Below are 13,928 nucleotides of genomic sequence, written 5' to 3'. Positions count from 1 at the left end.
CAGCCAGTTCCCAAGAACAAAAATCCTCCCCTGCTTCCACTAAGTCCACCGCATGACGCTGGGGCTCCACATGTGGAGCCAGGTGCGGTGGGGGCTCGTCTCCGGAACTTCAGCGACCAGTGGGTTCGCTCACAAGTGGATCTCTGGGTTCTACAAGTGGTATCTCAGGGATACAAGCTGGAGTTCGAGACGTCTCCCCCTCGCCGTTACCTCAAATCAGCCTTGCCAGCTACTCCCCAGGACAGGGAGGTAGTACTGGCGGCAATTCACAAGCTGTACCTCCAGCAGGTGATAATCAAAGTTCCCCTCCTTCAACAGGGACAGGGTTACTATTCCACAATGTTTGTGGTACCGAAACCAGACGGTTCGGTGAGACCCATTCTAAATTTGAAATCCTTGAACACTTATATAAGGAAGTTCAAGTTCAAAATGGAATCGCTCAGGGCGGTTATTGCAAGCCTGGAAGAGGGGGATTACATGGTATCACTGGACATCAAGGATGCTTACCTACATGTCCCCATTTACCCACCTCACCAGGTGTACCTCCGTTTTGTGGTACAGGACTGCCATTACCAATTCCAGACGTTGCCGTTTGGTCTGTCCACGGCACCGAGGGTATTTACCAAAGTAATGGCCGAAATGATGATACTCCTTCGAAAGAAGGGAGTTATAATTATCCCGTACTTGGACGATCTCCTTATAAAGGCGAGGTCCACGGAGCAGTTGTTGGTCGGAGTAGCACTATCTCAGGAAGTGCTCAACAGCACGGCTGGATTCTGAATATCCCAAAGTCGCAGCTGGTTCCTACGACGCGTCTGCTGTTCCTGGGTATGATTCTGGACACAGAACAGAAGAAGGTGTTTCTCCCGGAGGAGAAGGCCAAGGAGTTGTCATCTCTGGTCAGAGACCTCCTGAAATCAAAACAGGTGTCGGTGCATCACTGTACGCAAGTCCTGGGAAAGATGGTAGCTTCTTACGAGGCAATTCCATTCGGCAGGTTCCATGCAAGGATCTTTCAGTGGGATCTGTTAGACAAGTGGTCCAGATCGCATCTTCAGATGCATCGGTTGATCACCCTGTCCCCGTGGGCCAGGGTGTCTCTGCTGTGGTGGCTGCAGAGTGCTCATCTTCTCGAGGGCCGCAGATTCGGCATACAGGACTGGGTCCTGGTGACCACGGACAATGGTCGAGTCAGGAGGCTTCCCTACACATAAATATTCTGGAACTAAGGGCCATTTACAATGCCCTAAGTCAGGCAAAACCCCTGCTTCAAAACCAGCCGGTGCTGATTCAGTCAGACAACATCACGGCGGTCGCCCATGTAAACCGACAGGGCGGCACAAGAAGCAGGATGGCGATGGCAGAAGCCACAAGGATTCTCCGATGGGCGGAAAATCACGTGATAGCACTGTCAGCAGTGTTCATTCCGGGAGTGGACAACGGGGAAGCAGACTTCCTCAGCAGGCACGACCTCCACCCGGGAGAGTGGGGACTTCATCCAGAAGTCTTCCAGCCGATTGTAAATCGTTGGGGAAGGCCACAGGTGGACATGATGGCGTCCCGCCTCAACAAAAAGCTAAAAAGATATTGCGCCAGGTCAAGGGACCCTCAGGCGATAGCTGGGGACGCTCTAGTGACACCGTGGGTGTACCAGTCGGTTTATGTGTTCCCTCCTCTTCCTCTCATACCAAAGGTACTGAGGATAATAAGAAAGAGAGGAGTAAGAACTATACTCATCGTTCCGGATTGGCCAAGAAGAACTTGGTAGCCGGAACTACAAGAAATTATCTCAGTGGACCCTTGGCCTCTGCCGCTCCGACAGGACCTGCTACAGCAGGGGCCCTGTCTGTTCCAAGACTTACCGCGGCTGCGTTTGACGGCATGGCGGTTGAACGCCGGATCCTGATGGAAAAGGGCATTCCGGTTGAAGTCATTCCTACGCTGATAAAAGCTAGGAAGGATGTGACAGCAAAACATTATCACCGCAAATGGCGAAAATATGTTGCTTGGTGTGAGGCTATGAAGGCCCCAACAGAAGAATTTCAGCTGGGTCGATTTCTGCACTTCCTACAGTCAGGAGTGACTATGGGCCTAAAATTGGGATCCATTAAAGTCCAGATTTCGGCCCTGTCTATTTTCTTTCAAAAAGAACTGGCTTCACTGCCTGAAGTTCAGACGTTTGTTAAGGGAGTGCTGCATATTCAGCCCCCTTTTGTGCCTCCAGTGGCACCTTGGGATCTCAACGTTGTGTTGGATTTCCTAAAATCACATTGGTTTGAGCCACTTCAGACCGTGGAGTTGAAATATCTCACGTGGAAAATGGTCATGCTTTTGGCCTTGGCTTCGGCTAGGCGTGTGTCAGAATTGGCGGCTTTGTCATGTAAAAGCCCCTATCTGATCTTCCATATGGACAGGGCAGAATTGAGGACTCGTCCCCAATTTCTCCCTAAGGTGGTGTCAGCGTTTCATTTGAACCAACCTATTGTGATGCCTGCGGCTACTCAGGACTTGGAGGCTTCCAAGTTGCTGGATGTAGTCCGGGCCCTGAAAATCTATGTTTCCAGGACGGCTAGAGTCAGAAAAACTGACTCGCTGTTTATCCTGCATGCACCCAACAAGCTGGGTGCTCCTGCTTCTAAGCAGACTATTGCTCGCTGGATCTGTAGCACGATTCAACTTGCACATTCTGCGGCTGGACTGCCGCATCCTAAATCAGTCAAAGCCCATTCCACGAGGAAGGTGGGCTCTTCTTGGGCGGCTGCCCGAGGGGTCTCGGCTTTACAACTTTGCCGAGCTGCTACCTGGTCGGGATCAAACACGTTTGCAAAATTCTACAAGTTTGATACCCTGGCTGGGGAGGACCTTGAGTTTGCTCATTCGGTGCTGCAGAGTCATCCGCACTCTCCCGCCCTTTTGGGAGCTTTGGTATAATCCCCATGGTCCTTACGGAGTACCCAGCATCCACTAGGACGTCAGAGAAAATAAGATTTTACTCACCGGTAAATCTATTTCTCGTAGTCCGTAGTTGATGCTGGGAGCCCGTCCCAAGTGCGGAATTCTTTAGTTATTGCTTAACTAGAGGGTTTTTTGTTCTGAGCCATCAGTTTAATGAGGCTCAGTTGTTGTTCATACTGTTAACTGGGTATAGTTATCACGAGTTGTACCGTGTGATTGGTGTGGCTGGTATGAGTCTTACCCTGGATTCCAAATCCTTTCCTTGTAATGTCAGCTCTTCCGGGCACAGTTTCCCTAACTGAGGTCTGGAGGAGGGGCATAGAGGGAGGAGCCAGTGCACACCAGATAGTACCTAATCTTTCTTTAAAGAAGTGCCCAGTCTCCTGCGGAGCCCGTCTATTCCCCATGGTCCTTACGGAGTACCCAGCATCCACTACGGACTACGAGAAATAGATTTACCGGTGAGTAAAATCTTATTTTTCGTGTCGTTTTCTCCGTAAAGTGCCCGGGAAGCCCAATTAGTGCACCGTGTCCCCTCGCATGGCTCGCGAGCTTCGGGCAAGGTGCCTCGCTCCGCTACCGCTGCGCTCGGCACAGGTTACCGTTCGGTCTACGTGGATCGTAAAGTATGAAAAAGTTCAAAAAATGGAGAGAATAAAAACGAATGTGAAAAGTTCACGTCGACCTAATGGTTGTGTTGACATATTTCCTGTGTCTACATAATGTGTGTCGACCAGTAGGTGTCAACCTAATGTGTGTCGACCTAGACAGTGTTGACCTACAGTCCGGATACCGTTCTCCCAGCTGCCACTATATAGGTAGCTCTCCCGCATGCTACCAACTTCTCCCATGAAGTAGAGGGCGTGACAACGCAATTTGCGGTGAATCTCTACATCTTACAACTCCTATAAGCCATTATCCTTTAAAATGCATCTACTGTAGTCCGTATTCGGCACTAAGCCCCAGATCTGGGCAGTACCAAAAAGTTCAACATCCAAAAAATTCAATTGCACTTTGCCGCCACCTTGTTGTGCTATTACAAGTACTTGCACTTCCCATATAAATAGTGCAATTTAGGGGGTCATTCCGAGATGATCGTAGCTGTGCTAAATTTAGCACAGCTACGATTATTCACACTGACATGCGGGGGGACGCCCAGCACAGGGCTATCCCGCCCCGCATGTCAGTGACGGCCCCCCGCAGAAGTGCAAAGGCATCGCACAGCGGCGATGCCTTCGCACTTTAAGAGTAGCTCCTGACCAGCGCAGCTTTAGCGTGCTGGCCGAGAGCTACTCATTGTTCCCCGGCCCGCAGTGGCTGCGTGTAACGTCACGCAGCCGCTGCGGCCCGCCCCCCCCCCCCCCCATTCGGTCCGGCCACGCCTGCATTGGCTGGACCGCACCGACGAAACGGTGGCCAAACGCCGCTGTTCCGACCCCGCCCAGCGACTGCCTCTGCCTGTCAATCAGGCAGAAGCGATCGTAGCGGCCCGACGGCATGCGCAGTTCTGACCCGATCGCACCGCTGCGATAAACTGCAGCGTGCGATCGGGTCAGAATGACCCCCTTAGTACTAACGATGTAACATAGCAAAGTGCTCTAGTTGTGTCCATGCAGCGTGATACCTCCCAGCATTTCCAATAGGGTAACATTAGGCTGCTGTGACATCACAGCGCTATGTGCAGGCAGGGACCTACATCCATTGTGACGCATTTCATGTTTGACCGCGGCTCTAAGCAGTATCTGTCTCTCCCTATGACATCATCACACCGCCAGCAGCTGCGTTGCACCAGCCATTGTTCTTTAAATAATGCGCAAAAGCTACTGCATGTGCAGAGAGAATTCACTAGCCCTTTATTCTGTACAGTTATAACTTATTAACCACAGAAGTTAAATAGCGCACCAGATAAGCCAAATATACAATTACAGCATGTGCAGGATAACAGTCAGTCATACTTAATGACGCTTTAATGTTATCAGTACAACTACAGCAAACACAGAAAAATATAAAATAGGACTTATCAGGATGCAGTAATATAATCTCCATAATGGTTTCTTGGTTTACCTTTGGCCATTTTGTTTTGCATAAGATAAAATGGCCGACCTCGCACCACAGCAGTGACAGAGTGGTTACTGCTTGATGGAAGAGAGGACAGGATTTAAGGGGAAAATGGCTGAAGGGTGTTTAATTGTTCCAAGGTTAAGCACCAGTCTGTAAAGCCCCTATGTAGATTTACGTAAGCTTCTAAATCAGACCTGGTTGCCCGTAGCAACCGATCAGATTGTAGCTCCCATTTCTCTATTGCATTCTAAAAAATGAGAGACAGACTATGATTGGTTGCTATGAGCAATAGGAGCACTTGTCTGTTTTAGAAGCTTTAGTAAATCCGCCCCTAACAGTCTATCCAGTGTGAATATAAACGTTTCTATAGCACTGCATCACTCGTTCCTTCCACTTCTCGGCCCATTTCCTCTGAGAATCGTTTGCATCTCAACAACTTGACATCATTAGGTGGAAAACTTGGCTCTCGCTGAGAGATTAATTGGGCTCCCGGCCCTGTTCACATCAGAGCGCTCGCTAGGAAATAAGGAGAGCAACTTTGGCTGGGCTCTGACGAATGCCCGGTCACTTCTAAGGCGAGATGTGGAATGAGAAAACGGGAGAGGGGAGACCAGACGGAGATGGAGTGATTTCTGTCTGCGGCTGACGGTTCCATTAAAGCGACGGAGTGTTTTTTTTTTCCATTACTGGTCGAGCGTATGGGAGAAGAAAGCGTTTAGGAGCGAGAGCGTCAATTGTATGTGTCAATGGAGCGTGACGGTGTGAGGGTCTCGCGGGTTCCTCTCGCAAAATCCACCAAAATCGCTCTCCACTTTATCACTTTTTAAGGCTTAATACATTTTGGCCTCAGTTTGGGGAAGATTTATCAAGCCTTCTAGGCAGGACAAGTAGAGGTGTTGTGCACGACAGCCAATCAGATTTAAGCTAGCGTTTACCTAGTTCATTCTATAAAATGAAGGCTAGAATCTGATCTCTGTAGATAGTTTGATATTTCATATATTTACCTTTTCACTTCCCTGCACACAGTATAGCATGACACAGAGCACACCTCCCACCTGTCTCAGTATAGGGGGTCTATTCCGCACCTCCCACCTGTCTCAGTATAGGGGGTCTATTCCGCACCTCCCACCTGTCTCAGTATAGGGGTCTATTCAGCACCTCCCACCTGTCTCAGTATAGGGGGTCTATTCCGCACCTCCCACCTGTCTCAGTATAGGGGTCTATTCAGCACCTCCCGCATGTCTCAGTATAGAGGGCTATTCCGCACCTCCCACCTGTCTCAGTGTAGGGAGTAATTCCGCACCTCTTAGTATAGAGGGCTATTCCGCACCTCCCACCTGTCTCAGTATAGGGGGTCTATTCCGCACCTCCCACCTGTCTCAGTATAGGGGCTATTCCGCACCTCCCACCTGTCTCAGTATAGGGGGTCTATTCCGCACCTCCCACCTGTCTCAGTATAGGGGGTCTATTCAGCACCTCCCACCTGTCTCAGTATAGGGGGCTATTCCGCACCTCCCACCTGTCTCAGTGTAGGGAGTAATTCCGCACCTCCCACCTGTCTCAGTATAGGGGGTCTATTCCGCACCTCCCACCTGTCTCAGTATAGGGGGTCTATTCCGCACCTCCCACCTGTCTCAGTATAGGGGGTCTATTCCGCATCTCCCACCTGTCTCAGTATAGGGGGCTATTCCGCACCTCCCACCTGTCTCAGTGTAGGGGGTCTATTCCGCACCTCCCACCTGTCTCAGTATAGGGGGTCTTTTCCGCACCTCCCACCTGTCTCAGTATAGGGGGCTATTCCGCACCTCCCACCTGTCTCAGTGTAGGGAGTGTAGGGAGTAATTCCGCACCTCTCAGTATAGAGGGCTATTCCGCACCTCCCACCTGTCTCAGTATAGGGGTTTATTCAGCACCTCCCGCATGTCTCAGTTTAGGGGGCTATTCCGCACCTCCCACCTGTCTCAGTATAGGGGGTCTATTCCGCACCTCCCACCTGTCTCAGTATAGGGGATCTATTCCGCACCTCCCACCTGTCTCAGTATAGGGGGCTATTCCGCATCTCCCACCTGTCTCAGTGTAGGGAGTAATTCCGCACCTCTCAGTATAGAGGGCTATTCCGCACCTCCCACCTGTCTCAGTATAGGGGTCTATTCAGCACCTCCCGCATGTCTCAGTATAGGGGACTATTCCGCATCTCCCACCTGTCTCAGTATAGGGGGCTATTCCGCACCTCCCACCTGTCTCAGTGTAGGGAGTAATTCCGCACCTCTCAGTATAGGGGGCTATTCCGCACCTCCCACCTGTCTAAGTATTGGGGGCTATTTCGCACACTCCCACATGTCACAGTATAAGGGGCTATTCAGCACCTCCCACCTGTCTCAGTAAAGGGGGCTATTCAGCACCTCCCACCTGTCTCAGTAAAGGGGACTATTCCACACCTCCCACCTGTCTCAGTATAGGGGCTATTTCGCACCTCCCACATGTCTCAGTATAAGGGGCTATTCAGCACCTCCCACCTGTCTCAGTATAGGGGGCTATTTCGCACCTCCCACATGTCTCAGTATAAGGGGCTATTCAGCATCTCCCACCTGTCTCAGTAAAGGGGGCTATTCAGCACCTCCCACCTGTCTCAGTAAAGGGGACTATTCCACACCTCCCACCTGTCTCAGTATAGGGGCTATTTCGCACCTCCCACCTGTCTCAGTATAGGGGGCTATTCAGCACCTCCTAACTGTCTCAGTATAGGGTGTTATTCCGACCCTCCCAACTGTCTCATTATAGGGGGCTATTTTGCACCTCCCACCTGTCTCAGTATAGGGTCTATTCCGCACCTCCCACCTGTCTCAGTATAGGGGGTTATTCCGCACCTCCCAACTGTCTCATTATAGGGGGTTATTCTGCACCTCCCAACTGTCTCATTATAGGGGGCTATTTTGCACCTCCCACCTGTCTCTGTATAGGGGGCTATTTTGCACCTCCCACTTGTCTCTGTATAGGGGGCTATTTTGCACCTCCCACCTGTCTCTGTATAGGGGGCTATTTTGCACCTCGCAACTGTCTCTGTATAGGGGGCTATTTTGCACTTCGCAACTGTCTCATTATAGGGGGCTATTTTGCACCTCCCACCTGTCTCAGTATAAGGGGCTATTCTGCACCTCCCAACTGTCTCAGTGTAGGGGGCTATTCTGAATCGAGGGCTCTGTTCTTCTATTTCAACTTTGTCCCGATCTAGCCAGAATGAAGTAAGTTATGTCCCATCCGTTGCTGGTCTACACGAGGATATGAAATTTAGGGAAGGGGATGAGATGCGTGGTGGTCAGCGCATGAACGTACAATTACTGTTACGTCATCTCAGGCTTGTTAGATATTCAAAAAGTTATGATGCTTTGTGATACCATATACTTCCATATTGTATCATACACTGCACTGTGATACCATATACTTCCATATTGTATCATACACTGAACTGTGATACCATATACTTCCATATTGTATCATACACTGCACTGTGATACCATATACTACCATATTGTATCATACACTGCACTGTGATACCATATACTACCATATTGTATCATACACTGCACTGTGATACCATATACTACCATATTGTATCATTACTGCACTGTGATACCATATGCTTCCATATTGTATCATACACTGCACTGTGATACCATATACTTCCATATTGTATCATACACTGCACTGTGATTCCATATGCTTCCATATTGTATCATATACTGCACTGTGATACCATATACTACCATATTGTATCATTACTGCACTGTGATACCATATGCTTCCATATTGTATCATTCACCGCACTGTGATACTATATACTTCCATATTGTATCATTACTGCACTGTGATACCATATGCTTCCATATTGTATCATACACTGCACTGTGATACCATATACTTCCATATTGTATCATACACTGCACTGTGATTCCATATGCTTCCATATTGTATCATATACTGCACTGTGATACCATATACTACCATATTGTATCATTACTGCACTGTGATACCATATGCTTCCATATTGTATCATTCACCGCACTGTGATACTATATACTTCCATATTGTATCATTACTGCACTGTGATACCATATACTTCCATAGGGAGGCATTTGATATGCCAGCTGTCGGGCTCACCATATCGACGCCGGCATACCGACAACTAGTCTCCCTCTTGGGGTGTCCACGACACCCCTGGAGGGAGAATAAATAGCGTTGCTACCGTGCCCGCAGCATGCCGAGCGCAGCGAGCCTGCAAGGGGCTCTTTTGCGCTCACCCCGCTGCCTGCATGCATCCCAAGTGTCGGCAAAACGTACTAGACCCACCTCCATATTGTATCATTACTGCACTGTGATACCATATGCTTCCATATTGTATCATACACTGCACTGTGATACCATACGTCCATATTGTATCATACACTGCACTATGATACCATATACGTCCATATTGTATCATACACTGCACTGTGATACCATATACTACCATATTGTATCATTACTGCACTGTGATACCATATACTTCCATATTGTATCATTACTGCACTGTGATACCATATGCTTCCATATTGTATCATACACTGCACTGTGATACCATATACATCCATTTTGTATCATACACTGCACTGTGATACCATATACTTCCATATTGCATCATACACTGCACTGTGATACCATATACTACCATATTGTATCATTACTGCACTGTGATACCATATACTTCCATATTGTATCATACACTGCACTGTGATACCATATACTTCCATATTGTATCATACACTGCACTGTGATACCATATACTTCCATATTGTATCATACACTGCACTGTGATACCATATACTTCCATATTGTATCATACACTGCACTGTGATACCATATACTTCCATATTGTATCATACACTGCACTGTGATACCATATACTACCATATTGTATCATTACTGCACTGTGATACCATATACTTCCATATTGTATCATACACTGCACTGTGATACCATATACTACCATATTGTATCATTACTGCACTGTGATACCATATACTTCCATTCCATATTGTATCATTACTGCACTGTGATGCCATATGCTTCCATATTGTATCATACACTGCACTGTGATACCATATACTTCCATATTGTATCATACACTGCACTGTGATACCATATACTTCCATATTGTATCATACACTGCACTGTGATACCATATACTTCCATATTGTATCATACACTGCACTGTGATACCATATACTTCCATATTGTATCATTCACTACACTGTGATACCGTATACTTCCATATTGTATCATACACTGCACTGTGATACCATATACATCCATATTGTATCATACTCTGCACCGTGATACCGTATACTTCCATATTGTATCATTCACTAAACTGTGATACCATATACTTCCATATTGTATCATACTCTGCACCGTGATACCGTATACTTCCATATTGTATCATTCACTAAACTGTGATACCATATACTTCCATATTGTATCATTTTTGCACTGTGATACCATATACTTCCATATTGTATCATTTTTGCACTGTGATACCATATACTTCCATAGGGAGGCATTTGATATGCCAGCTGTCGGGCTCACCATATCGACGCTGGCATACCGACAACTATTCTCCCTCTTGGGGTGTCCACGACACCCCTGGAGGGAGAATAAATAGCGTTGCTACCGTGCCTGCAGCATGCAGAGCGCAGCCAGCCTGCAAGGGGCTCTTTTGCGCTCACCCCGCTGCCTGCATGCCGGTGGTCGGGATCCCGGGGCTGCTATGCAGGGCGCCGGGATCCCAAGCGCCAGCAAAACGTACTAGACCCACCTCCATATTGTATCATTACTGCACTGTGATACCATATGCTTCCATATTGTATCATACACTGCACTGTATATACGTCCATATTGTATCATACACTGCACTGTGATACCATATACTACCATATTGTATCATTACTGCACTGTGATACCATATACTTCCATATTGTATCATTACTGCACTGTGATACCATATGCTTCCATATTGTATCATACACTGCACTGTGATACCATATTCTTCCATATTGTATCATTCATTACTGCACTGTGATACCATATACACAGAGAATTTTGTTTCTCATGGTCTGAGAGTCCTTCAGGTGCATTTTGGCAAACTCCAAGCGGGCTGCCATGTGCTTTTTACTAAGCAGTGGCTTCCGTCTGGCCACTCTACCATACAGGCCTGATTGGTGGATTGCTGCAGAGATGGCTGTCCTTCTGGAAGGTTCTCCTCTCTCTACAGAGGAATGCTGTAACTCTGCCAGAGTGACCATCGGGTTCTTGGCCACCTCCCTGACTAGGGCCCTTGTCCCCTGATCGCTCAGTTTGGACGGTCGTCCAGCTCTAGGAAGAGTCCTGGTGTTTCCGAACTTCTTCCATTTACAGATGATAGAGTCCACTGTGCTCATTGGGACCTTCAAAGCAGCAGATGATGGGGCAGATGTATTAACCTGGAGAAGGCATAAGGAAGTGATAAACCAGTGATATGTGCAAGGTGATATAAGCACCAGCCAATCAGCTCCAATATGTAAATTAACAGTTAGGATCTGATTGGCTGGTGTGTTTATCACCATGCACATATCACTGGTTTATCACTTCCTTACGCCTTCTCCAGGTTAATACATCTGCCCCATTATTATTCTGTACCCTTACCCAGATTTGTACCACAGGTGGACTCCAATTAAGCTGTAGGAACGTCTCAAGGATGATCAGTGGAAACAGGAGGCACCTGAACTCAATTTTGAGCTTCATGGCAAAGGCTGTGAATACTTATATACATGTGATTTCTTCGTTTTTTATTTTTAATACATTTGCAAAAATCTCCCAAAAACTTTTTACATTGTCATTATGGGGTATTGTGTGTAGAATTTTGAGGCAAAAAATGAATTTATTCCATTTTGAAATAAGGCTGTAACAAAATGTGTTAAAAGTGATGCGCTGTGAATACTTTCTGGATGCACATTTACGGCAATGTGATACCATATGCTTCCATATTGTGTCATACACTGCACTGTGATACCATATGCTTCCACACTGTATCAAACACTGCACAATGATACCATAAGATTCATATTCATTCATATACTGTGTTATGATACTGTATGCTTCTATATTACATCATTGCGTTGTGATACCATATTCTTCCATTTTCCATCTTATACTGCGCCATACCTCCCAACATGACCCTCTCCAGGAGGGACACAATGCTCTGCTCCTGGACTTCCCTCTTAATGTATGATTGCCATCACCTGTGCTCAAACACCTTTCTTGTCCATTAACCTGTTCAAAACAGGTGCCGGTGATCATAAATTAGGAGAAAAGTCCAGCAGCAGAGCATTGTGTCCCTCCTGGAGAGGGTCATGTTGGGAGGTATGCTGCTATGCTTCCACATTCCATCCTACACTGTGCTGTGATACCATATGCTTCCATTATTTTCCCACCAGCCAAGAGTACTTACCAACCTGATATCTATATACTTGCCTACCTGACCCTCTCCATGAGGGAGAAAATGCTCTGTTCCTGGACTTTCCTGGTAATGTATGATTGCCATCACCTGTGGTGAGCTAGTTAATTGATAAGAAAGGTGTTTCACCACAGGTGATGGCAATCATACATTACCAGGAAAGTCCAGGAACAGAGCATTTTCTCCCTCATGGAGAGGGACAGGTAGGCAAGTATGCTCTGATCTGTCCTTTGTTCCCCACATTCAATCTGTCTCTAAATCATGTTACATGCACCAAAAAAACATATCCAAATACGATCATACCTCACACAAGACACAGCAAAAACTCTAATTCATGCTCTCATTATCTCCCGCATTGATTATTGCAATAGTCACCTTACTGGTCTTCCCAAAAAGACAGTCTCACCACTACAATCCATTCTGAATGCATCTGCAAGGCTGATTTTTCTCGCTTAGACGTTCATCGTCTGCAGATCCACTCTGTCAGTCCCTCCACTGGTTACCGGTATTTTACTGTGTTAAATATAAAATACTTTTACTTATATACAAGGCTATTAACCAAACTGCACCAACATACATCTCTTCACTCATCTCAATATATCTCCCTACCAGACCTCTCCGCTCTGCACAAGATCTGCGTCTCTCATCCACACGCATTACTTGTTCCCTCTCAAAATTAAAGGACTTTGGGAGTCATTCCGACCTAATCGCACGCTAGGATTTTTTGCTGCGCTGCAATCAGGTCAGAACTGCGCATGCGTATGCACCGCAATGCACAAGCGTGTCGTACAGGTACAAAGCGGATCGTTGCTGAGCTGGATTTTACGAAGAATCCATTCGCACAGCCGATCGCAAAGAGATTTACAGGAAGAAGGCGTTTGTGGAAGTCAACTGACCGTTTTCTGGGAGTGGTTGGAAAAACGCAGACGTGTCCAAGCGTTTGCAGGGCGGGTGTCTGACGTCAATACCGGGACCAGACAGGCTGAAGTGATCGCAGCGGCTGAGTAAGTTCTGAGCTACTCAGATACTGCACAAAACTTTTTTGTACCGCTCGGCTGCACATGCGATCGCACACTTGCAAAGCGAAAATACACTCCCCCATAGGCGGCGACTATCTGTTCGCAGCGCTGCAAAAAATAGCTAGCAAGCGAACAACGGTCAGTTCACCCATAAACGCCTTCTTCCTGTCAATCTACTTGCGATCGGCTGTGCGAATGGATTCTTTGTTAAATCCATCGCCCAGCAATGAACCGCTTTGTACCCGTATGATGCTCCTGCGCATTGCCGTGCATGCGCAGTTTTGCAGAGTTTTGACCTGATCGCAGCGCTGCAAAAAATAGCTAGTGTGCGATCAGGTCGGAATGACCCCCCTAGTCTCCAGACC

The 13,928-nt window shown here is 47.3% G+C and overlaps 1 protein-coding gene across 2 annotated transcripts in view; it reads right to left on the bottom strand.

Moving 5' to 3' along the window:
* Positions 1 to 13,928, bottom strand: part of PTN (pleiotrophin) — a 117,904-nt gene that overhangs the window by 54,369 nt on the left and 49,607 nt on the right. The window contains exon 1 of one of the 2 annotated variants that reach the window (XM_063928998.1): positions 12,920 to 13,005. The exons of the other annotated variant lie outside the window; for it this stretch is intronic. Within the exon in view, the coding sequence (XP_063785068.1) occupies positions 12,920 to 12,963 (44 nt within the window). The 5' untranslated portion in view covers positions 12,964 to 13,005. Of the gene's footprint in view, positions 1 to 12,919; positions 13,006 to 13,928 lie in introns of those variants that run through there. 2 annotated transcript variants of the gene reach the window in all.

Source organism: Pseudophryne corroboree, chromosome 6 (assembly GCF_028390025.1).
Source record: "Pseudophryne corroboree isolate aPseCor3 chromosome 6, aPseCor3.hap2, whole genome shotgun sequence".
Taxonomy (NCBI): domain Eukaryota; kingdom Metazoa; phylum Chordata; class Amphibia; order Anura; family Myobatrachidae; genus Pseudophryne; species Pseudophryne corroboree.
This window is presented reverse-complemented; position numbering and strand designations above follow the sequence as displayed.